Source organism: Lutra lutra, chromosome 14 (assembly GCF_902655055.1).
Source record: "Lutra lutra chromosome 14, mLutLut1.2, whole genome shotgun sequence".
Taxonomy (NCBI): domain Eukaryota; kingdom Metazoa; phylum Chordata; class Mammalia; order Carnivora; family Mustelidae; genus Lutra; species Lutra lutra.
In genome coordinates this window covers 60,082,076-60,104,312 of record NC_062291.1, presented here as the reverse complement: position 1 = coordinate 60,104,312, position 22,237 = coordinate 60,082,076, and the positions used below count along the sequence as shown (strand labels likewise).

Genomic DNA, 22,237 nt, shown 5'->3' with positions numbered 1-22,237 from the left:
CTTTCTTCTACTGGGTGCTACTGAACTATAAAAAATTTCAATAAAGAACTACATATAGCTTAGTTTCTTTTTCCACAGAAAAAATGAAACAAATGACTAATATATTCAATAACTACAATTAATGTTGAGAATACTTAGTTCTATATCATGTCCAGTTAGGACAAATAAGAAAACAAAAAGATTGGCTTAGTGTGGGGAAGGGAAAATGGGGAGAAAACAAAAAGAGGTAGTAGCATGCCCAATGTGACAAGAGGGACAGAAAATGAAAGGAAAAAGAGGATATGAGAGGACAGAAGAGAAAGAATGGAGTAAAGTAAAAAATTAGCGAGCACTAGAAATAACAAATGCAAAGAAGGGAAGAGAAGCAGAAACTCTCAAAAGCAATGGTAGCATAAAGACAGTAAAAAGGAAAGGTAATAAATAGGGAAGACGATAGACATTATTGTGAGTAGACAGAGAAACAGACATTCCCATACTTTTCAGACAACTTACAGATACTTTAATGAGCTCTAAGTAACTAGCAGTGTAAAGTTAAGATAAGCATTCATTATGATTTTTGAGGATCTTTATGTAATAGCAACATACTCTAAAACAGCTCCAAAAAGCTAGATACATTATAAAAGTTATCTTGTGAAAAGCATTCCAAACTTTTTTAGTTAAAAAATGATACACTGGTGCAAAAAAGGAAATAGAGACTGATGAATTAGTGGCACATTATAATACTTTAAGGTGTAAAAAAAAGTCTCTTTTGCAGATCTGAGGCAACAACTCATACTCTCTAATGAGGAAATCAGAATCCCCAGACTAGTATTTAAGTAACAGGGATTCAGTAAAATAATCAAAAGTGACCTTAAAGTCCAACTACTGGCACATTTGTCACTGAAAAAGCACATAATTTTTCATGACAGCTGAATTATATCATTTTGGAAAGGTAGCTCTGAAGTTACCAAAAAGGATTAGATTCTTTTTCCATAGAAAAAAATTGGTAGATTGCAATTTTGTAAATTTTTCAGAGAACTTCCTTCTGATTATTTTTTTTAACCCTAATTAAACTGATCTATCATAAAAGTGTTTATCAGTGTCACTTTACTCACTCATCCACCCATCCAACAACTATGTATTAAGTGTCTACCACATTATTAAGCACTGTTCTGGGTATAGAGAATATTGTAGTTGAAAGGACCCAGAATATGCCACTGTGTCATAAAAATGATTTTGAGCTGAAAACATTTGAATTCCTGAAATTCTTTATGTGTCCTAAAAGCAAAGCCTCCCAAAATAACTTAAAAAGAACTCAGTTGTCAAAAATCCCCTCTCTGGGAGCAACTCATTAGTACCACATCCAAACAGACATTGTCACAAAACTACAGTATCTTCAATTTATTCTCAGTAGGGTCCATCTATTTATCTTTCCAAAAAGTCTTTCTCCCCAACCCCATAAATGCTCTTGTCTTCCTTTTTCTAAATTCCTAAGTGCCCTTCTCCCCACTCGTCTTCACTTCTTGGAAAGATGTTATATAAGATCCAAATTCTAAGCACCTCTGAGTTACATTTCTTTGTCAACTCCAATACATGTACATAGTTGATTAAAATCTGTTTTTTCTCTCACTGATCTGTATTTTGTATTTTGTCAGTTTACTTCCTAAGCCCTCAAACACAAAATCTAAGAAGGCAAAGAAACAGACTTTCCTCCTTGACATGGTAAACAAGAGAACATTCCTACTGTCATGGAGTTTACATGTTCATGGAAAGTAGACAACAGATAGGTATATTTATATAATAAAATTTTAGGTAGTAATATGTACAATGAAAAAACTATAAAGCAAGGTAACGAAATTAGAGAGTAAAAGGGGGAAGGGGCTAACTCATAGAATTTAATAATTGTTCAGAGAAATAAGTAGAATAAGACCATTTGGTATTCTCAAATGTATTAAACCAAAATATTACTATCTGGAATACTGAAATGATTTTAGGAGAAAAAAAATCACATTTAACTCTTTCTTCCAAGTGAAAGCTTTCCAAAACATGAAATGAAACCACCACTTTTGGGAGGGGGCTGGTTTCCATAAAAGATTATTGAGAACTATATGCTTACCTAAAGCTATCAAAGTGATTAACAGTATAAAGTACTTCCTACGTATCAGACTTTGTGCTGTTATCTGAAGTAATCCACAACTATTCTAGTTGGTAGGTGCTATTAATATGCTAACTTTGTAGAAGAAGAAACTGAAGTTTAGAATGGTTAGGTAATTTGCCCAGAGTTCTGTTAGTAAGTGGCAAAGCCAGGATTTAAGCACAGACCTTTCTAAATCCAAAACCTATGTTTTAACCAGTATATTACATCGCTAGGTGATTGCTTCAAAAAGTAAAGTTGGCATGATCTCACTTATATGTGGAATCTAAAAAAGTCAAATACACAGAAAAAGAGAGTAGAACACTGCTATCAGGAGTGAGGGGGGGAATATGGGTAGATATTGGTCAAAGGATACAAAGTTGCAATTATGCAGGATGAATAAATCTGCAGATCTAATATACAATATAACTATTGTTAATAATACTACAGTGAATACTGAAAATCTGCTAAGACAATAATATTTTGGGTGCTCTTACCACATACAAACACACAATGAACAATAACTATATGAGGAGACGGATATGTTAATTAGCCTGACTGTAACCATTTCACTAATATTAATATCAAAATATCCCATATATCCTAAATACATGCAATTTTTATTTGATAAAAAAGAAGTAAAGTTAGTGTATGAGAATATTTAACCCAGTGCTTCCTGCCAACCAATGATAAACTACAATTCACATATGCAACACAGTGATTATGAAATGCAAGACACAACTATGACATTATATCTACCTTATTGTCTCCTCCATAGTAACAATTTCAAAATGAAGACCTGATTCATCAGCTCTTCTATTTTAAACTCTTCAGACCTCCCCACTGCCCCAAGGATAAAATTCAAACTCTTCAACAGTTTTCAAGGCTCTGGACAGTATTCTTTTCTTTGTATCCAACATTCTGGTTTCTTCAGTATGTCAGAAGTCATGCTTACTTTTTTTTCCGGGCCTTTGTATGTACTATTTCTTCTGCATGAAGCAGTCACCTACTCTTTCTACCCATTTTTACATAGATCACTCTTAACCATCACTTGAATGGGTAAGACACTGCAATGCGTGTGATGTGTCTTCTTCTGGAGAGCTAACTACTGCTAACCCCATGCCCAAATTTCTCAAATGTGCCCCCTGAGCATCTTCAAATTTGTTTTATTAAGTAAACTTTATCTCCAACGTGAGACATGAACTCATGACCCCGGGATCAAGAGTTACATGCTTTACCGACTGATCCAAGCCAGGTACCACTTAGTACTTTTCTTTATAGCACTCTATTAGAATTGCCTAGTCTATTAAAAGTGCCTGTTGTACACCAAACTGTAAGGGTAGTGACTACACACACACACACACACACACACACACACACGATGGTCATTACCATAGACAAATGCGCTATAGCTAATATATACTTAATAAATATTTACAAAATCAGTAAGTTCCAGACTAGCAAAGTCACATCAGATCCTTAGCTGAAATTTCTGAAAATTATTTTCATGCCTATAGGAAAGTGAACATATCAGATTTCTACACAGGAACACTAAAAAATATTAGTAACAGCAGCAGTAATAATAATGTAGCAAGATCTATTATACGTCAATCACTGTACTAAGGCTCTTACATATCTTATCTCTACCAATCATCAGAACAACCTTATAAAGGAAGTAATAAACTTATCTCAGTTGCACAAACAAGGGAATAGAGGCTTAATAATCTACTCAACATTACACAGCAAATAAGCGTCTGAATCTTAAATCCAGAATTTTCTTGTCTCAAAGTCTGTACTCACTAACTCAGGATGGTGCTGGACTGGTGTCAGAAAAAAAGACGTACCACAAAGTCACCTTTATACTGCTCTACAAATGATGCTAAGTCATCTTGGAAATTCATACAAGAGAAAAATATATTTCTTCCTATCTTGATAGGGAGAGATGATAAAATACAATTTTGTTTTAGAATTCACTTCCAAATGTTAATTATTTCAAATTTTATATGGATCTCCTGAGTATACGTAGGCTGACAGTGAGATGATATGGCTTAAAACTATGAAACGCTGAAGGCAGACAAAAGGTAAAATTTTCTGTGGTTATCCAAGTTAGGTTAAATCCTTAAGCACTGTCTGTAATTTGACCTCAAGAGCCTTAACCACTAAAAACACTCATTTGAAAGAAGGGCGCTTCGTTGGCGCAATGGATTAATCATATGACTCTCGGTTTCGGTTCAGGTTGTGATCTCAGGGTCTTGAGATCAAGCCCTGTGTTTGGCTCCGTACAGATTCTGCTTAAGACTTTCTCTCCCTCATTGAGATACCACCTTACACCAGTTAGAATGGCCAAAATTAGCAAGACAGGAAACATGTGTTGGAGAGGATGTGGAGAAAGTGGAACCCTTTTACACTGTTGGTGGGAATGCAAGTTGGTGCAGCCACTTTGGAGAACAGTGTGGAGATTCCTCAAGAAATTAAAAATAGAGTTACCCTGTAATGCTGCAATTGCACTACTGGGTATTTACCCCAAAGATACAGATGTAGTGAAAAGAAGGGCCATCTGTACCCCAATGTTCATAGCAACAATGGCCACGGTTGCCAAACTGTGGAAAGAACCAAGATGCCCTTCAACGGACGAATGGATAAGGAAGATGTGGTCCATATACACTATGGAGTATTATGCCTCCATCAGAAAGGATGAATACCCAACTTTTGTAGCAACATGGACGGGACTGGAAGAGATTATGCTGAGTGAAATAAGTCAAGCAGAGAGAGTCAATTATCATATGGTTTCACTTATTTGTGGAGCATAACAAATAGCATGGAGGATAAGGGGAGATGGGGAGGAGAAGGGAGTTGAGGGAAATTGGAAGGGGAGGTGAACCATGAGAGTCTATGGACTCTGAAAAACAATCTGAGGGTTTTGAAGGGGCGGAGGGTGGGAGGTTGGGGGATCCAGGTGGTGGGTATTGTAGAGGGCACGGATTGCATGGAGCACTGGGTGTGGTGCAAAAATAATGAATACTGTTATGCTGAAAAAATAAAAAAAATAAAATAAAAATTAAAAAAAAAAAAGACTTTCTCTCCCTCTCCCTCTGCCCCTTCCCCACTTCCCCATCTCTCTAAAATAAATATATCTTTAAAAAAATAATTAACACTTATGTTAAAGAAATGAGAATTATATATTACTACCTGATTGCTTTTCTGTATAGGGGAACTATTAAGTCAGTAATATTTAGTTACCTAACCTAGCTAAACAACAGAATATCAGGAGCAACCACAACAGAGTTAGGAAGAAAGGAAAGAAATTATGTATACCTGATCTATGAGTCGCTTTATTAAGGGTAGCCCTTCTAGTGCTGAACTGTCACAGCCACTGGTCAATACTCGTTCAAATCCCAAGGTTAAGAGGGTCTCTAGAGCGGCCATTGGATCATGCACCATGTCAAAGGCTGAAATAAATAAAATTGATTTGAATTTTGTATAGATATCCTCTAATACAGTGCTTTTCAAAACGGAGTATACATACAGTGGTGTGCTGGACTTAGCTCATACTGGCAAGCCAAAGCTAATTGTTAAATATTCAGGAGTTTTGCAAGCACCATTTTTAATCCATTGACAGCTTGAAATCAGTCAAGGTGGGACAATTTAAACCACAGAAATCTACAAATACTATATATCAGAGCTCTTTTTGTCCAAGAACAAATTTATCAGCATACCACAGTCTGCATACCATAATGGTATGCATTTTAGATGGTAAACATTTTAAATAGATTTAAATAAACACAGATTTAAATAGATGTATTTACTTAAATACAGATTTGAAGTGAAACATTTCCATTTTTCATGAGTTATAAAAGTCTCTCTTTAAAATAATTCACTTAAGATTTTATTTAAAGAAAATTATTTTTTTTAAAGATTTTATTTATTTATTTGACAGAGAGAGAGATCACAAGTAGACAGAGAGGCAGGCAGAGAGAGAGAGAGAGGGAAGCAGGCTCCCTGCTGAGCAGAGAGCCCGATGCGGGACTCGATCCCAGGACCCTGAGATCATGACCTGAGCCGAAGGCAGCGGCTTAACCCACTGAGCCACCCAGGCGCCCTTAAAGAAAATTATTAAATAAATTTGCCACGTAGCACTCAGGTATGGTAAAACTATAAATATGATACACAAGTGACTCAAATTTGGAAAATTCTGTTTTAAGGCTTCAGATAAACTGGACAAACTGGACCTCAGACAAACATTATACTGACCAGTTCTAAAAAAGGCCTTGGTTCACATTCTCATTATTGACAATATTTTATGCTACCCCATTTACCCCAAATACTTAAGGCTCACAGTATAAGGACAGTTGTTTATAATAGTCTATCTATATTCACAATTCCATTCTATTTTCTAAGAGACTTTTCTCCTCCTCAGAGAGGAAAGTGGCACTAGGAACCTCAAAAAGAAAAACTACTGCTTTGGTTCTCAGCACTGCTACATAATATGGAAGTTCTAATCTACAGTGGATTAGGTGCTTAACCCCTTTACCCTTCAGTGTATACAGACAGCTAAATGTACCACAGAGGCTTTTCCTTTTTTTGTAGCAGTGCCTCACCAGTGATTAAACTATCATACTATCTCATTAAATACATTAGTGAAAAAAAATGTAGAATCCAGGACAACATGAAAACATGAAAATATGTTTGTTAAATGTATTGAAGGAAAAGAAATTTGAAATGATTTTCTTAGTTTAAAAACAGAGAAAAATACATTCTACATGACATCTTTACTTTTTAAATTATTTAGCATGCCAAACTTTAAACTACATATTTTTCAGAAAAAAGTTTGCTAATTTAAACTATTTTTCATATTTAATGATTGCTTATTGGCCACTCTCAAGGTGCTGAATTTTAAACACTCTAACATCTTTTAGTTATTGCTAGTTTATGATAAACATTACTAAACAGCAAGTCAAGAAAACAGTTATCTGGTGGCATTATTCATTTCAAAAAGAAACAAGGGTAACAAATGTTTTATCTCTAATTTCTAAAAATAGATGCAAATGCCAGTGCCCACCGTTATACTAATCTTTGAATGCTCACTCAAAAGGCCAGAAAAACATTCAACAATTTCTCAAGCACGTATCATCAACTTAAAAAAAATGACTTAAGACTTCTTTCTTTTCATGTATAACAGAGTGCCCTCTTCAGGCAAAACTGTCACTTGTTCCTATGTTTTACCAACCAAGGTTTGACAAAAGTGTACAGAAATTAGAACTACCTGATTTATAGGTAAGAGGTATTTTTTACATGAAATTATCAGATACTTTTTAGAAATCATTCTGATGCAGACAATTAATATAGTTTTATGCGGGACAGTGAACATCTCTTCATTGATTCTCTCCATCTGTTCTGTCTTTCCTCCTTCCTAATAGTATCCAATTCTTATGTAGATATCCACCCCTCTCTCTGCCCATAAATCTTATATTCATCTGAGAAAGCTGGCTGTACCACTAGCTCCTAGAATGGTCTTGTCTGGCTTAAGCCATTCATTTCACTGGCCACAGTGGGTTTGGTGGTTGCATGTGGTCTAAGGAAATCCAATAAAAATGAACCTCAGGGCACCTGGCTGGTTCCATCCAAAGAGCATGTGACTCTTGATCTTGGGATTGTGAGTTCAAGCCCCACACTGGGTGTAGCGGTTACTTAAAAATAAAAAAAATCTTAAAAAAAAAAATGAATCGCAAAATTCTTGCTTGGACAAGTACATATACTTGTAGCCAATTCCTAATCTCTCCCTCTATTATAATCCACAACCACCACTACTACTTACTTTTAACAACTTTTCATAACGAAGCTTCAAATTGTGCATCTCTAAATTTAAAACAGTCTGTCCCAAGGTCAGAATAAAGAAAACAACTGGCTGGGCGCCTGGGTGGCTCAGTGGGTTAAAGCCTCTGCCTTCTGCTCAGGTCATGGTCCCAGGATCCTGGGATAGAGCCCTACATCGGCTCTCTGCTCAACAGGGAGCCTGCTAGCCTGCTTCCCTTCCTCTCTCTCTGCCTACCTCTCTGCCTACTTGTGATCTCTGTCTGTCAAATAAATAAATAAAATCTTAAAAAAGAAAAAAGAAAACAACTGGCAATAGTGTAATACTCCAGTATTATGTTCCATAAAAAGGTTATGGCATTTGGTGAAATTAGAAAACTGACACCAGGGACGCCTGGGTGGCTCAGTTGGTTGGACGACTGCCTTCGGCTCAGGGCATGATCCTGGGAGTCCCGGGATCGAGTCCCGCATCGGGCTCCCAGCTCCATGGGGAGTCTGCTTCTCTCTCTGACCTTCTCCTTGCTCATGCTCTCTCTCACTGCCTCTCTCTCAAATAAATAAAATCTTTAAAAAAAAAAAAAAAAAAAGAAAACTGACACCATTCAACAGAACTTCTAAAATGGAAATGACTCACCTCGGTGGAAAGTGACTGGTAGAGGACGGCATATAGCTATAAAAAGAAAGCCAAATAACAATATAAATGAAGAGATCATCACTGATTACTATACACAGAATTTTCCATGTTAGCTGGGACTTTATTATACTTTCCTTTCTTAGGAAGTAAAGAGAGTGAACTAAAATAACAAAATTGCAGCCTTCCAAATTCAGAATTCCTATGTTTCCATTAATCTCTGATTTTCATACCAAAAAACAGTCATCCACTCCTTAGCTAGACCAAATAAAAATTATGCGATCTGGTGAGTACAAAGGCAGCATTATATCTATTACTTTTACCCCTCTGAGAATCTTCAAGAAAGACTTTGCTAGTAATATAAGTAGTATGCTTCTATCCTCTCCACATCTCCCCATCCTCACCAATTGCAATAGCTTTTAAAGTTTTTCGTGTAGTGTTTAAAGGAATCAAGGTAAACTTCCCTTAAACCTTTGAGGAACAGGGGCGTCTAGGTGGCTCAGTGGATTAAGCCTCTCCCTTCTGCCCAGGTCATGATCTCAGGGTCCTGGGATCGAGCCCCGCATCAGGCTCTCTGCTTGGTGGGGAGCCTGCTTCCCCCTCTCTCTCTCTCTGCCTACTTGTGATCTCTCTCTCTCTGTCAAATAAACAAATAAAAATCTTAAAACAAACAAACAAAAAACCTTCTAGGAACAGTAACAGAACTTGATCTATAACAACTTAAACTTAGGAGTCATAGGACTAGAACACATATACCCTCTGCCCCAAACATCTAGATAACTACTGCTTAAAATAGGTTAGCTTAAGTGCCTGCAGGTGTGACTGAAAAGCCAGTTTTCAGAAAAACTTGCGTTTTTCTTTCTTTACCTTAAATCTGAGATGACACACAATGTTATATTATTTTCAATATCAGGAGGATTAAATGCAATTATCACTAGAGGCTACATTCTTACCCACAAGGGACATGCACAACTCTTTGTCAATGTTTCCATCTTCAGTCAATGCTCCAAATACCAAACCATCAGCACCATAAAGCTTGGCAAGACGAATGTCAGCCTTCATCACCTCGACTTCACGATCTGAATATAAAAAGTCACCTCCACGTGGCCGAATCATCACAAAAACTGGGATCTGGACACATTGCTTCACTACTTGAAGGACACCTAAAAGAATAGAGAGCAGACTAATTAAATTCACATATAAGGGATGCCTGGGTGGCTCAGTGGGATAAGTGTCTGCCTTCAGCTTAGGTCATGATCTCAGGGTCCTGGGATCCAGCCCTATATTGGGCTCCCTGCAGGGAGCCTGCTTCTCCTCCCACCCTGCGGCTCCCCCTGCTTGTGCTCTCTCTCACATACTCTCCCTCTCAAATAAATTTTTTAAATCTTTAAAAAAAATAAAATTCAAATGTGAACTAACAGCTCAAGGAAGTCAATAAAATTTATTGGCCTTTTACATTTGCTCTTGTGTATCACTTCTACAAGAAAAGGAAGCAATGCTGAGGAAACCAGAGAAAGGAGGATCTAAAGGGAATGACAACATTAATTTTAAAATGTGTATATAATAGAAGTTAAGTAATAAGAGAATCAAGGGTAAAAAAGAGCAATTTAGTAAAAAAAAGGAATTTACTGCATTTTTAAAAGCACTTGTCAGTTGACTAAAAAAAGTCTTTTTCCTGGGGGCACCTGGGTGGCTCAGTGGGTTAAGCCTCTGCCTTTAGCTCAGGTCATGATCCCGGGGTCCTGGGATCAGGCCCCACATCGCATCAGGCTCCCTGCTCAGCTCCCCCCTCTCTCTCTGCCTGCCTCTCTGCCTATTTGGGATCTCTTGCTCGGTCAAATAAGCAAAATCTTTAAAAAAAAATCTTTTTCCTGGTATAAGACGTTTGAAAGTGTAATATAACAGGCTCAATATTCTGCCTGTGTATTCCATAAGATTTTTCCTTTCTGATTGATTATAGCTCTATTTAGAACTTACTAGAGATGTTTATATAGCTCTAAAGTTTATGACCCTTTAACGAACAAAGAAATTTATCAAACCTTTTTTGAAAATAATATAAAAAAGAGCAAAGTTCTACTTGTGAATTTATGTAGAGATCTATGAACAAAAATACCTAAATGACACAATTCATTGCTAGCTCAGAAACCCTCAATAGTAAAGATCTTCCATAACTTACACTGCAATTACATCTTATACTATAATTACATTACATTCTCTTAAGCTGAAAAAATCCTAGTCAAAATGCCTTTAATACACCTAACGTATTGAACATTACAGCTTAGGCTAGCCTACCATAAACGTGCTCAGAAAACTTACATTAGCCTACAGTTGGGCAAAATCATCCAATGGAAAGCCCATTTTATAACACTGTTGAATATCTCATGTAATTTATTGAATACAATACTGAAAATGAAAATCAGAATGGATATGTGGGTACAGAATGGTTGCAAGTGTATCAGTTGTTTACTCTTGTGATTGCAAAGCCAACTAGAGCTGTGGCTGCCCAGCATCATGAGAGTATCATACTACAAATGGCTAATCCAGGAAAAGATCAGAATTCAAAATTCAAAGAACAACTTCTACTGAATACGTATTACTTTCATACCATCATAAACCCAAAAAGCCATAAGCCAAACCACCATGTATTGGGAACCAATTGTATATGTTTTGTGACAGGCACGATGGATTTACTTCTTCTTCCTTCCTAAAAGAACCCCAATTTTGCATGGGACAACAATATGCCCAATACCAAGCAATAAATCATGATTGCTGTTGTAAAACACAGATTGCACTCAAATTTAGGTATGTTCTAGAAATACCACAGAATGGCCAGGGAATGCTCTCCTTTAGTGAGAAGATTCCAAAGAGCTATTGCATATATAATCCCTTTATACTAAATAATGCTATTATCAACTTTAGAATAACACAGAAGAGTCAAAAATTCATACACAGACTTCTGCTTTTGACCAAGACAGAGTAACAGGGACTCCCACCTATAATAACCAAAACACATATGAATATGAAAAATATATGAAACAATGGTTTGCAAGAGATTTTGTGTCAAGCAACAAAAAACAACGATGCCTGAAAGATGGGAAACAAACGAAGTCAGCTCTATAACTGGCCCAAATTACTACCTTGAGGATTTTCTTTCTTACTTTCTTTCTTTCTATCTATCTATTTAATGTCCTTAAGGGTTTTCCAGGCTGCAGCATAGAAAGGGGGAACCCAAGTGGAAGCCAGAGAATTCCAAATTGAAGAGACAAAGCTGAGAGTCCAGGGAGACCAAGTGACTGGAGTTCCCAGGAAAGAACCCCAGGGAGGACAGAAAGAAATTTTGGAGATTTGCAGAGAATTTCCCTTCAGTATTCAGCTCAGTATTATTGAGTGCATATATACAATGAATCGTACAAGGCCAGGGGACAATGCACTAAAAGAATTAGAAAAAAATAGTGCCTTTCATTCACACCTGTCAGGTCAAAAATAATACCCATTCCCAACAGGCAGATAGGAAAAATTGAAGATTCATAGGGCAGTGGGTACAGTACACAGAAGGATCTTTCTTCAGTAGTAGGAATAATTAACTCTAGACTGACCACTGTTTCAGACCGGCTTAACACATTTTAAAGGCAATACCCAAAAGGAAAAAACTGTTTCCAAATAACCCAACTGCTTCAGAGTGTTTATAGGAATACAAACATATCCAGGATCCAATAAAGCAAAATTCATGTCTGGTAACTAATAAGAAATTATCAGGCAGGAAACTAAGATGCATCATGAGGTGATAAATCATTGAAATGAAACCAACCTAGAACTGATACAGATGTTAGAATTAGCATCCAAGTCATTAAAACATCTATTATAACTTTATTCCAAACCTTTAAAAGAGTTCAGAAACAAACTCCTAAAGACAAAAATTATAATGTGTGAGATGAAAAATGTACTAGATGGGTTTAATAGCAGATTGGACATTGCAGAGAAAAGATTAGTAAACTTGAAGACAAACCAACAGAATCTATGCAAAATGAAACAGAGAAAAGGGAGATTAATACAAAAAGAGGGGTGCATGGTGGCTCAGTTGGTTAAGTGTCCGACTCTTGATCTCAGCTCAGGTCTCGATCTCACAGTCATGAGTTTAAGCCCCGAGTTGGGCTCCACACTGGGCGTGGAGGCTACTTAAAAAAAAAAAAAAAAAAAAAGAGTAGTTCATCAGTGAGCTATGGGACAACTTCAAGCAGCCTAAAACAAGTATAACTCAAGTTTCTTAAGGAAGGGGTGGTGTACACTGAATGAGGAAAATTTTCCAAATGTGATGAAAACTACAAATGCCCAGGTCCAAGAAACATGAAGAAAACTATAATCAGGTATATCATATCATATTGCTCAAACCAGGAATAAAGAAAAAAATTTTAAAGCAACCACGAAAAAGAGCCATTACATAGAAAAACAAAGAAACAAAGGTACAGATGATATTTCATATGAGAAATAACACCAGCAAGAAGAAGACAGTGGAGAAACATCTTTAAAGTACTGAAAGAAGGAAAAAAAAAACACATACTATTGATCTAGAATTCCACACCCAGCAAAAATAACTTCCAAAAAATGGGGAAAGATGTTCTGAGATATATAAAAGCTGAATGAATTCATCCCCAGCATATTTGTACTACAAGAAAAATGTTAAAAGAATTACTTCAGACAGAAGGAAAATGAAATCAGATGGAAATACGGACATACATGAAGGAATGAAGAACATCAGAAATAGTAACTACACATAGGTAAATACATGATTGTTTTCTTATTAGTTTAATCTCTTTAAAAGAGATAATTGATTCTTCTTTTTTGGAATATTTATTTATTCGAGAGAGAGAGAGTGTGAAAAAGAGCACTAGTTGGTGGGGGAGGGGCAGTGGGAGAGGGAGAGAATCTCAAGCCAATTCCCAACTGAGTGCGGAGCCAAACATGGGGCTCAATCCACAACCCTAAGATCATGACCTGAGATGAACTCAAGAGTCGGATGCTCAACCAACTGAGCCACCCAGGTGCCCCAATTGGCTCTTTAAACAAAAATAATGGGTGTTATATGCAAATAATGAATCATGGAACACTACATCAAAAATTAATGAAGTATTGAATGGTGACTGATATAACATAATTTTAAAAAATGCAGTGTGGAGTGTATGTATTTTTAACATATACAGAAGCAAAATGTATGATAACAGCACAAAGACCAGGATGGGAGAAATGAAGACAAAAGTCAATATGCTGAAGATGCCAGGATGAAAAGATAACGTTAACAGTAACTATCTCTCAACTTTTTGATGTACAAGGATCTCATCTTTGAAGTTTATTTACAACCATAAGCACCTGTAACTAATTTAATATCTACAGCATTGTTAACATATCTAATATATATATATATATATACACACACACACACACATACTAACTAATGTTAACATTGTTAACATTAGTAAAGGATCTCAATGAAACATATTTTCTATTGTCTCCAGGCTCTATAAACTCCTACCAGAAAATAGGGAAAACACTTAACCCATGCTGGGTGTGGTTCCTCCTTCCAGTAAGCCAGAACATAATTCAATCCGACCAGCACCTATGTAAAAAAAAAAAAGGAATTGCTCAATACAACTTTTAAAAAATTAAGAAAAATGTTAAGAAGCACTTCTCAGAAATTATCATCCAAAATAAACATTTATGAAACAGTAAACTTAACATTTTTTCCAAATATAGAGCAGAGTCTTAGGAACTGAAAGAAATCAAATTATAAAACTAGACTAAAACTTTTCTTTTAATCCCAACTATATTCTGCAAGTCATCTGGTGTTACTGATATCAAACTTAAGAGTTAATTCAAGTTAAGCTTGGTCTCTTGAAATTTTGTATTACAGGGTTTCTTCTCCATGTACAAGGATGTGACTCAGAATAAATATGGTCTGGATTGACAATAGTGGAACCCTGACCTTCACGGATAATCTTTTGCAAGAGTCTTTATTATTCTAAGATATATAAAAGTACAAGGTAATTTTAAATAGCTTACATCAAAATAATTTCAAGAATAAGTGAATGCTAAAAGCAGATTAGCCATCAGCCTACAGGGTCATGTCAAGAGAGTCTCAGGATCCAGGCTGAAGAGGCTCGTACCAGTCAAACATGGGAGAATCAATAAGAAGAATAACTATAGAGGAGTAAAACATATGAAATATGTCTAAATCTAAATTCATGATGATAAAACAATTCACTGGGATATAGAGAATAAACTCATTATCCAAAAATCAGTAAACTGGAAAAGGAGCAAGCATTTATCCTGCCTTTCTTCTAGAAACTCAACCTCAAGATAAACAGTTGATGAGGAAAAGTTCTTTATAGAAGAAGCATACTGCTAATAAGTGAAAAGTAAATGTTTGATGTAATATAGTACAAATTTTCAAACCCTACTAAAAGATGCAGTGCTAAAATTATTAAGTAAAAAGATGAAAAAAACCTTATAAAGAATGGATCAGGCTGACAATATCTTAATCCACTGCAGGCCAAAGGCCACAGCTTTTTTTGTTATGACCTATAAGTTAAAAATGTATTTGTTTTTTAAAAAATAAAAATCTTTATTGCTACATAATTCACATACCATATAATTCACCCATTTAAAGTATACAATTCAATACATTTAGTATACTTACAGAGTTTTGTAGCCATCACCACAATTAATTTTAGAACATTTTCCTCATCCCAAAAAGAAACCTCATACCCTTTAGCAGTCACCTCTGTTCTCCCATGCCCCTCAACCCTAGGCAACCACTAATCTACTTTCTGCCTCTAAAATTTGCCTAATGCTGGGCGCCTGGGTGGCTCAGTGGGTTAAAGCCTCTGCCTTTGGCTCAGGTCATGATCCCAGGGTCCTGGGATCGAGCCCCACATCAGGCTCTCTGCTCAGTGGCAAGCCTGCTTCCCTTCTTCTCTCTCTGCCTGCCTCTCTGCTTACTTGTGATCTCTGTCTGTCTAATAAATAAAAAATCTTTTAAAAAGTAATTAAAAAAATAAAATAAAAAATAAAATTTGCCTAATGTGAGGGGCACCTGGGTGGCTCACTGGGTTAAAGCCTCTGCCTTGGGCTCAGGTTATGATCTCAGCGTCCTGGGATCGGCCCCACATTGGGCTCTCTGCTTCACGGGAAGCCTGCTTCCTCCCTTTCTCTTCTGCCTGCCTCTCTGCCTACTTGTGATCTCTCTTTCTCTGTCAAATAAATAAATAAATAAATCTTTAAAAAATTAAAAAATAGCAAAATTTACCTAATGTGGCATTTTGTACAGGTGGAATCATATAGCATGTGGTATTTTGTGACTGTTTTTTTCCATTTATAATGAATTTCAAGATCATCTAGGTTGTAGCACATATCAGAACTTTACTCTTTTTTTATTGCCAAATTAAGAACTGTTTTTACATTTTCAGAGGATTATTTAAAAAATACAAAGAATATTCCACGAAGACCAAATGTTGCCAGTAAAACTGAAAATACATACCATGTGGCTTTTTTTTTTAAATTTTAAGATTTTATTTATTTATTTGACATAGAGGTCACAAGTAGGCAGAAAGGCAGGCAGAGAGAGAGGAGAAAGCAGGCTCCCCGCTGAGCAGAGCCCCCCCCCCAACGCGGGGCTCCATCCCAGCACCCTGAGATCATGACCTGAGCCGAAGGCAGAGGCTTTAACCCACTGAGCCACCCAGGCGCCCCTACCATGTGGCTCTTAAAAAAAAATTATTTACTTATTGAGAGAGCATGTGCATGCACACATGACAGCAGGGGGAGAAGCAGAGAGAGAGAGGGAGAAAATCTCAAGCAGATTCCTTAATCTGAGATCATGGCATGAGCTGAAATCAAGAGCCAGATGTTTAACCAACTGAGCTACCCAGGCACCCCTATACTATGTTGCTCTTTATAAAAGTGTCCTGATTTCCTGATATAGTTGAAATATTGGCCATGTGCTGAAACTAGCAGATGCTGAGTGATGAGTACATGGGGATTCAATATACTATTCTACTTTTGTATATGTTTGAAATTTTCCATGATAAAAAGTCTTTACAAATTTCTGACCCTGAGATGAAGGGAATGTCTAAATTTCCCCCATTAAAGCAGGTTCAGAATGCAAAACAAACCTGGAGGTAAAAGAGATAATGTTAAAAAAAAAAAAAAAAAGATAATGTGGGCACCTGGTTAGCTCAGTTGGTTAAGTGTCCTCCTACAGTTCAGGTCATGATCTCAGGGTCCTGGGATTGAGCCCTGAGAGCAGGGAGCCTGCTTCTCCATCTACCTCTGCCCCTCCACCCACTTGTGCTCTCTCTTTTGCTCTCTCTCAAATAAATCTTTTTAAAAAGAAAGATAATGATAAAAGTCTTGATGATGAAAATGGCAGCAAAACTCTTAAATCATCTTTAAGTCAACAGTTTGAAAAAAAATGAAGTCTTTGCTAAGTTCAATTGAAAAAACATGAAGTTGGTGAGTAAGCACTATTATGGACACTTGACTCAAAATGTGATCTATTGGAGGAGTAAGATTAGAAGATGATAAAGATGATAATTTTCCAGTATGTTTTCCAGTTGGTTGGCTGTTTTCAAAAAGATTACTAGGATCCTTAGAGATCACAAGGGCTCCCAAGATCAGTTCATAGGATTCCTTTTCAGACTGTTTTTTTTAGAGGGAGAGAGAGGACAGAAGGAGGGGCAGAGGGAGAGGGAGAGAGAATTCCAAGCACGCTCCACACCCAGCGCTGAGTCTGACCTGGGGCTCAATTTTACAATCCTGAGATCATGACTTAAGCAGAAATCAAGAGTTGGATGCTTAACCAATTGAGCCACGCAGGCATCCCCATTTTCAGACTTTTAGAAGGATTGCCAACTGTCATTCATTCTCTTTTGTCTTACCTCCTCGTTCTGCATTTACAGCTGACTCTACTGAATCAACACACACTTCCATGAGAAATCCATTTGCTGTTCCTAAAACACATAGAAAGCAATGCAATTCATTGATGGTACTATCCATCCAGACCAATTGACAACCATTATTTTATATTTTGCTGCCCAAATCCAATGTCCAATAATAGGCAAGTAGGTAAATACACTAGAGACCATGAATGCAATAAAATACCATACTGAGTATTAAATCGGTCTCTTAACTATGAAGTAAGTACACAGACCTATGTATAATAAATTATGCTGAAGAAAATATACACTGAATGCCAAATTAATCTTCCTAAAACATAGCCCTCATCATCATATTCTAAGTCAGATTTTTTCAATGTTTCTCAATGTTTTCAGAGTATGTTTAAATGTTTTTATAAAGATATGTTTAAGAACAAGGATGGACTTCAAATCTTGGCCCCACTACTTATTTGTGTGATCCCAGACAAGTTACTTAGCTTAAGTTTTCTATAAAACAGAGTAGCTTTTAGAACCTACCTCAGAGTAGTGAGGACTAAATTTAATTAATGTAAAGTGGAGAGTACCCATTGTGTATACAAAAAGTTATCATTAACAAATGACATATTATTTCCTCTATAAACCTCCAGTTGCCCTCAATTCTCATCTTTGCTCTTGCTTATACCATCTCCCCAAACCACAAAGTCCTGCCGGCTCCATCTTTGAATGGTAAAATCTTCCAAGATTCATATTGAATCACATTTCCATATCTCCTCTCTCCCAAAGTAGGGATCTCCCTCTTTTGAACTCATATAACTCTTCATAAATTATATGTTCCTCTTTAAAACACTAATTGTATCTTCTTAAAATACTAATTACTTTCTACCTCTTATTATTATGTATGTAGATAGGTATCTGTTCCATTTTACTTGACCTAAAGTTCCTAAGGTTTTTATGTGAGAAATCTTCATTATCACCTACAACAAGCACAGTGTCTACCTTGGTACACAGTAGTCATGCAAAGACTTACTAAAGGCTGAATAATATAAATTCACAAATTTCATTCATGTATTTACACTAAAAGTGTGATGAAAATATGTTTGGAGTTTTTCTGTAAGTTGAATACGTAAGTTTTTTGTTTTGCTTTGCTTTTTTACAATTAAGAGTATTAAATGTATACTCCATGCAGTAATACCTAAAAGAATCACTACGTGCTGATAAAGATGGCTACTATGTGGTAAGATTTGGAATTACTTTTACTTTCCTCTTTCTACCTTTTTTTTTTTTTTTTTTTTTTAAGTAGGCTCCACTTAAAAAAGCCCAGCCTGGAGACCACTGTGGAACCCAAACGTCAGGCTGAGATTAAGATTTGAGCTGAGATGGAGAGTCTGATGCTTGGGGGTGCCTGGGTGGCTCAGTTGGTTAAGCAACTGACTCTGCTTCAGGTTATGATCCCAGGGTCCTGGGATGGAGCCCCACATTGGGCTCCCTGCTCAGCAGGGAGCTTGTTTCTCCTTTTCCCTCTGCCGCTCCATCTGCTTATGTGCTCTTGCTCTCTGTCAAATAAATAAATAAAATCTTAAAAAAAAAAAAAGAGTCTGCTGTTTTACGAACTGAGTATGGGTCCTCCTCTTTTTACTTTTCTATGTTGCTTTTTTTCTACCCAATATTGCTTTTATCATTTTTTAATAGGCTTTTTTTTAAAAGATTTTATTTATTTATTTGACAGAGAGAGATCACAAGTAGACGGAGAGGCAGGCAGAGAGAGAGAGAGAGGGAAGCAGGCTCCCCACTGAGCAGAGAGCCCGATGCGGGACTCGATCCCAGGACCCTGAGATCATGACCTGAGCCGAAGGCAGCGGCTTAACCCACTGAGCCACCCAGGCGCCCTTTAATAGGCTTTTTATAAAAAGATTTTATTTATTCATTTGACAGAGAGATCGAGAGAGAGCACAAGCAGGCAGAGCAGCAGGCAGAGGGAGAGGGAGAAGCAGGCCCTCTGCTGAGCAGGGAGCTGGATGTGGGGCTCTATCCCAGGACCCTGGGATCATGACCTGAGCCAAAGGCAAAGGCTTAACCAACTGAGCCCATCCAGGTGCCCCAAAAGGCTATTTTTAATTTGAAAAACAAACATCTATCATCTGCTTACATCAAACTGCAACACTCTCACTTATTTAAAAGAAGACTGTCAGTCTCACACTGTTAAGACTTAAGAGCCACTCTATGTTCTTAACCAAGAGTACTGCATTCACTCCAAGTTTCCAGAGAGCCACCCACACCAGCTGTCCCATCAGTCTAACTGGACAGTGCTGCAGAGGTACCACTTGCCTCACAGGAGGAAGGACTTTGGCCAGGAGAGGAGGGAGGCGCACAGGGGAGGCTCTGGCAGAAGGCAGAGTAAGTCAGCTGTCCAGGAAACAGTTATTTGTAGGAATCAAAGGCGTCCATCTGCTCCACAAAAGGTATCTGTTTGGAGCAGCAGTTCTCAAAGTGTGGTAGTCCAGTTAGCTGCCGGGGCCTTTAAGACCCTCTCAGAGTCTGTGCCTTTACAAGCATTTTCATAATAATACTGAGACTTTATTTGCCTTGTTCACGCTCATTCTCTCACAAGTGGCGTGGAATTTTCAAGCGGCTCCCTGACAGGTCAGATTGAATGCAGAAGTAACAGTTCCATTAATCTAGATCTTAAAAAGATTTGCAAAAAAAAAAAATAATAAAACACTGGCATTCTATTTGTTTGTTTAGTAAGAGAGTTATTTGTCACACACTCACAATGTGATTTGTGCTGACACGTAATGGGTTCCTAATTAATATTTTAAATTTTCTGTTTTAACTTCGTATAGGAGCAACACCAATAGACTCAGCCTATATAAGTAAAACGTCTCTGAGGTTCTCAATTAATTTTTAGGAGGGGAAATGGGTCCTGAGATCAAAAAGCTTTCCTGGTCCACAGGAACCAAGAGTTCAGGTGCGGGGTGGAGGGGGGTCTGCCAAATCCCCTAGCACCTGCCACGCCGTCCCGCCTGGCTCAGCAGCAAGCACTCAGGACTGGGGGCAGTCACAAGCTCCGGCACCCGGCAGCTGTGCAGCTTTGGGGACAGTCCTCACCTCCGCCGCAGCAGCTACAGGTTACCAAGCGGTCACAGGGGTTGGCACGGAGCTCAGCGCTCGGCATCTAACTGTCCCAACGACGCCTCGGGGTGGGGACTGGTAGCCTCGCGTCGCGCCGGGGAACGTGAGGCTGAGAGAAGTTAACCAACTTGAACACGGTCGCACTCTAAATGTGGTGGCGCCGGGATTCGAGCCCACACGCCTGGTTCCAGAGCCCGGTCACTCTCGCTACAAGCCCTTTCTCAGGCCCTCGGCTTCCCCACATTTAAAGCCAGAACGACAGAACGTGCCCCGCGGCGAGCTGCGAGGGGGTGGGCGAAGTGCTCGGAGAGAAATCGCGACATCACTGGCCAGAACTCCCGCAGGCCCGCCCCGCGCTGTCAAGTCGGATGACCGCCCCCTCCCCGCCCCCTTCCGCACCGGCTTTCCCGGACGGTATGCGCGCCCGTTTCCGCTCCGAGGAGGCCCCCTGCCTCTTCATGCTCGACGCGTTCCTCTCTCCTGCGTCTTCGGTTTCTACGGAGTCGGGGTTCCGGCGCGCGCGACCAAGGAAGCGCGCCTCACGGCTGCGCGCACCTCTGCGCGTCCCCGACACCCAGACCCAGCAGCCCCCGCGAGAGGAGAGTCGCTGACGCAGTCGCAGTCGCTTCTTGCCCTCTGAGAAGGAGGGGTCACGCTGTATGACCCGGAAGTGTCTTTTTGTTCAGTGGTGGAGAAAGGAGACCACAGGGAGCTGGGGTTTGGACGTGGTTTCTTTGCACGGTCTTCAGTATGCAGCGATTACTCTTTCTGCCCGTGAAGGCCTTTGTGGGGAGCCCGTGTCTCCGGCTCCTTGTTCCCAGGGCGGCGCCTAGAACCCAGGTATTGCACCGCAGAGGACTCGGTCGCGGAATCGTACAGGAGTCGAGAGTCAGGAGAAAGATAACAGATAACCCCACATCACATTCCCGTAGTTCCTTTAAATTCACAGCGCATTTCTTTGTACCCAGAGTCCCTGAGGTAGGATCCGGACCTGCCACTTACTGGCTATATGGTATTAACCAAGTTAAGTAACCTTTCTGTGCCTTAATTCCTTCCATCTGTGAAATGGGAATAGCAATACCTACTTCGTACAGTTGTGGTAAGAGTTAATTAATTTCATATACAGCAAGCGTTTAGCACATAGTAAGAGCTCAGTAATTTTTACCTGCATATTTGGTTTTTGCTAAAAGTCCCCATGTAGCCAGGTAAGGAACTTATAACCCCATTCCACAGAGAAGGAAATTGACGCTTAATTTAAGTTCACTGAAGTTAGGAAACAGAACACAAATCTTTAGACTCAGGGACAGAGTCAGAAGAGGACTTGCATTCGCTCAACAAATAATTATTGAGTGATTATTATGTCTTGGGAGCTGGGAAGCAAAAGATAAATAACAAAAGGCTCTTGCCCTGGAGGAAAGCACAGTTAATACATTTGTAATTCATTTGTCAAATCTTTATTAAGGTCTTGTTATGTAAGGGAACTGTGTTAGGAACAAAAGTGTCAGGAGACAAAGAGCCAGACTGACCAGACACTTCTGTCCTGCAACTCAGCTTAGTGGGAGATGGAAACAAATAAACCTGAAGTACATTACAATGTTTTAAGGGCTGAGATAGGAAAGGTACAGT

At 38.4% G+C, this 22,237-nt stretch overlaps 2 protein-coding genes across 5 annotated transcripts in view; one reads left to right on the top strand and one right to left on the bottom strand.

Annotated features, from left to right (window-relative positions):
• Positions 1 to 21,213, bottom strand: part of CUTC (cutC copper transporter) — a 27,333-nt gene extending 6,120 nt beyond the window's left edge. The window contains exons 1-7 of one of the 4 annotated variants that reach the window (XM_047702373.1): positions 21,011 to 21,159; positions 19,808 to 20,163; positions 17,486 to 17,557; positions 14,107 to 14,166; positions 9,509 to 9,718; positions 8,559 to 8,594; positions 5,429 to 5,562 (exon numbers count right to left, since the gene is read on the bottom strand). In XM_047702373.1, the coding sequence (XP_047558329.1) occupies positions 5,429 to 5,562; positions 8,559 to 8,594; positions 9,509 to 9,718; positions 14,107 to 14,166; positions 17,486 to 17,537 (492 nt within the window). In that variant the 5' untranslated portion in view covers positions 17,538 to 17,557; positions 19,808 to 20,163; positions 21,011 to 21,159. Of the gene's footprint in view, positions 1 to 5,428; positions 5,563 to 8,558; positions 8,595 to 9,508; positions 9,719 to 14,106; positions 14,167 to 17,485; positions 17,558 to 19,807; positions 20,164 to 20,587; positions 20,721 to 21,010 lie in introns of all 4 variants that reach the window. The other 3 variants (XM_047702370.1, XM_047702371.1, XM_047702372.1) reach the window with 3 other exon arrangements.
• The window catches only part of LOC125084702 (cytochrome c oxidase assembly protein COX15 homolog), a 14,011-nt gene continuing 12,982 nt past the window's right edge, over positions 21,209 to 22,237 (top strand). Inside the window, exon 1 of the mRNA XM_047702369.1 lies at positions 21,209 to 21,451. Within this exon, the coding sequence (XP_047558325.1) occupies positions 21,362 to 21,451 (90 nt within the window). The 5' untranslated portion in view covers positions 21,209 to 21,361. The remainder of the gene's footprint in view (positions 21,452 to 22,237) is intronic.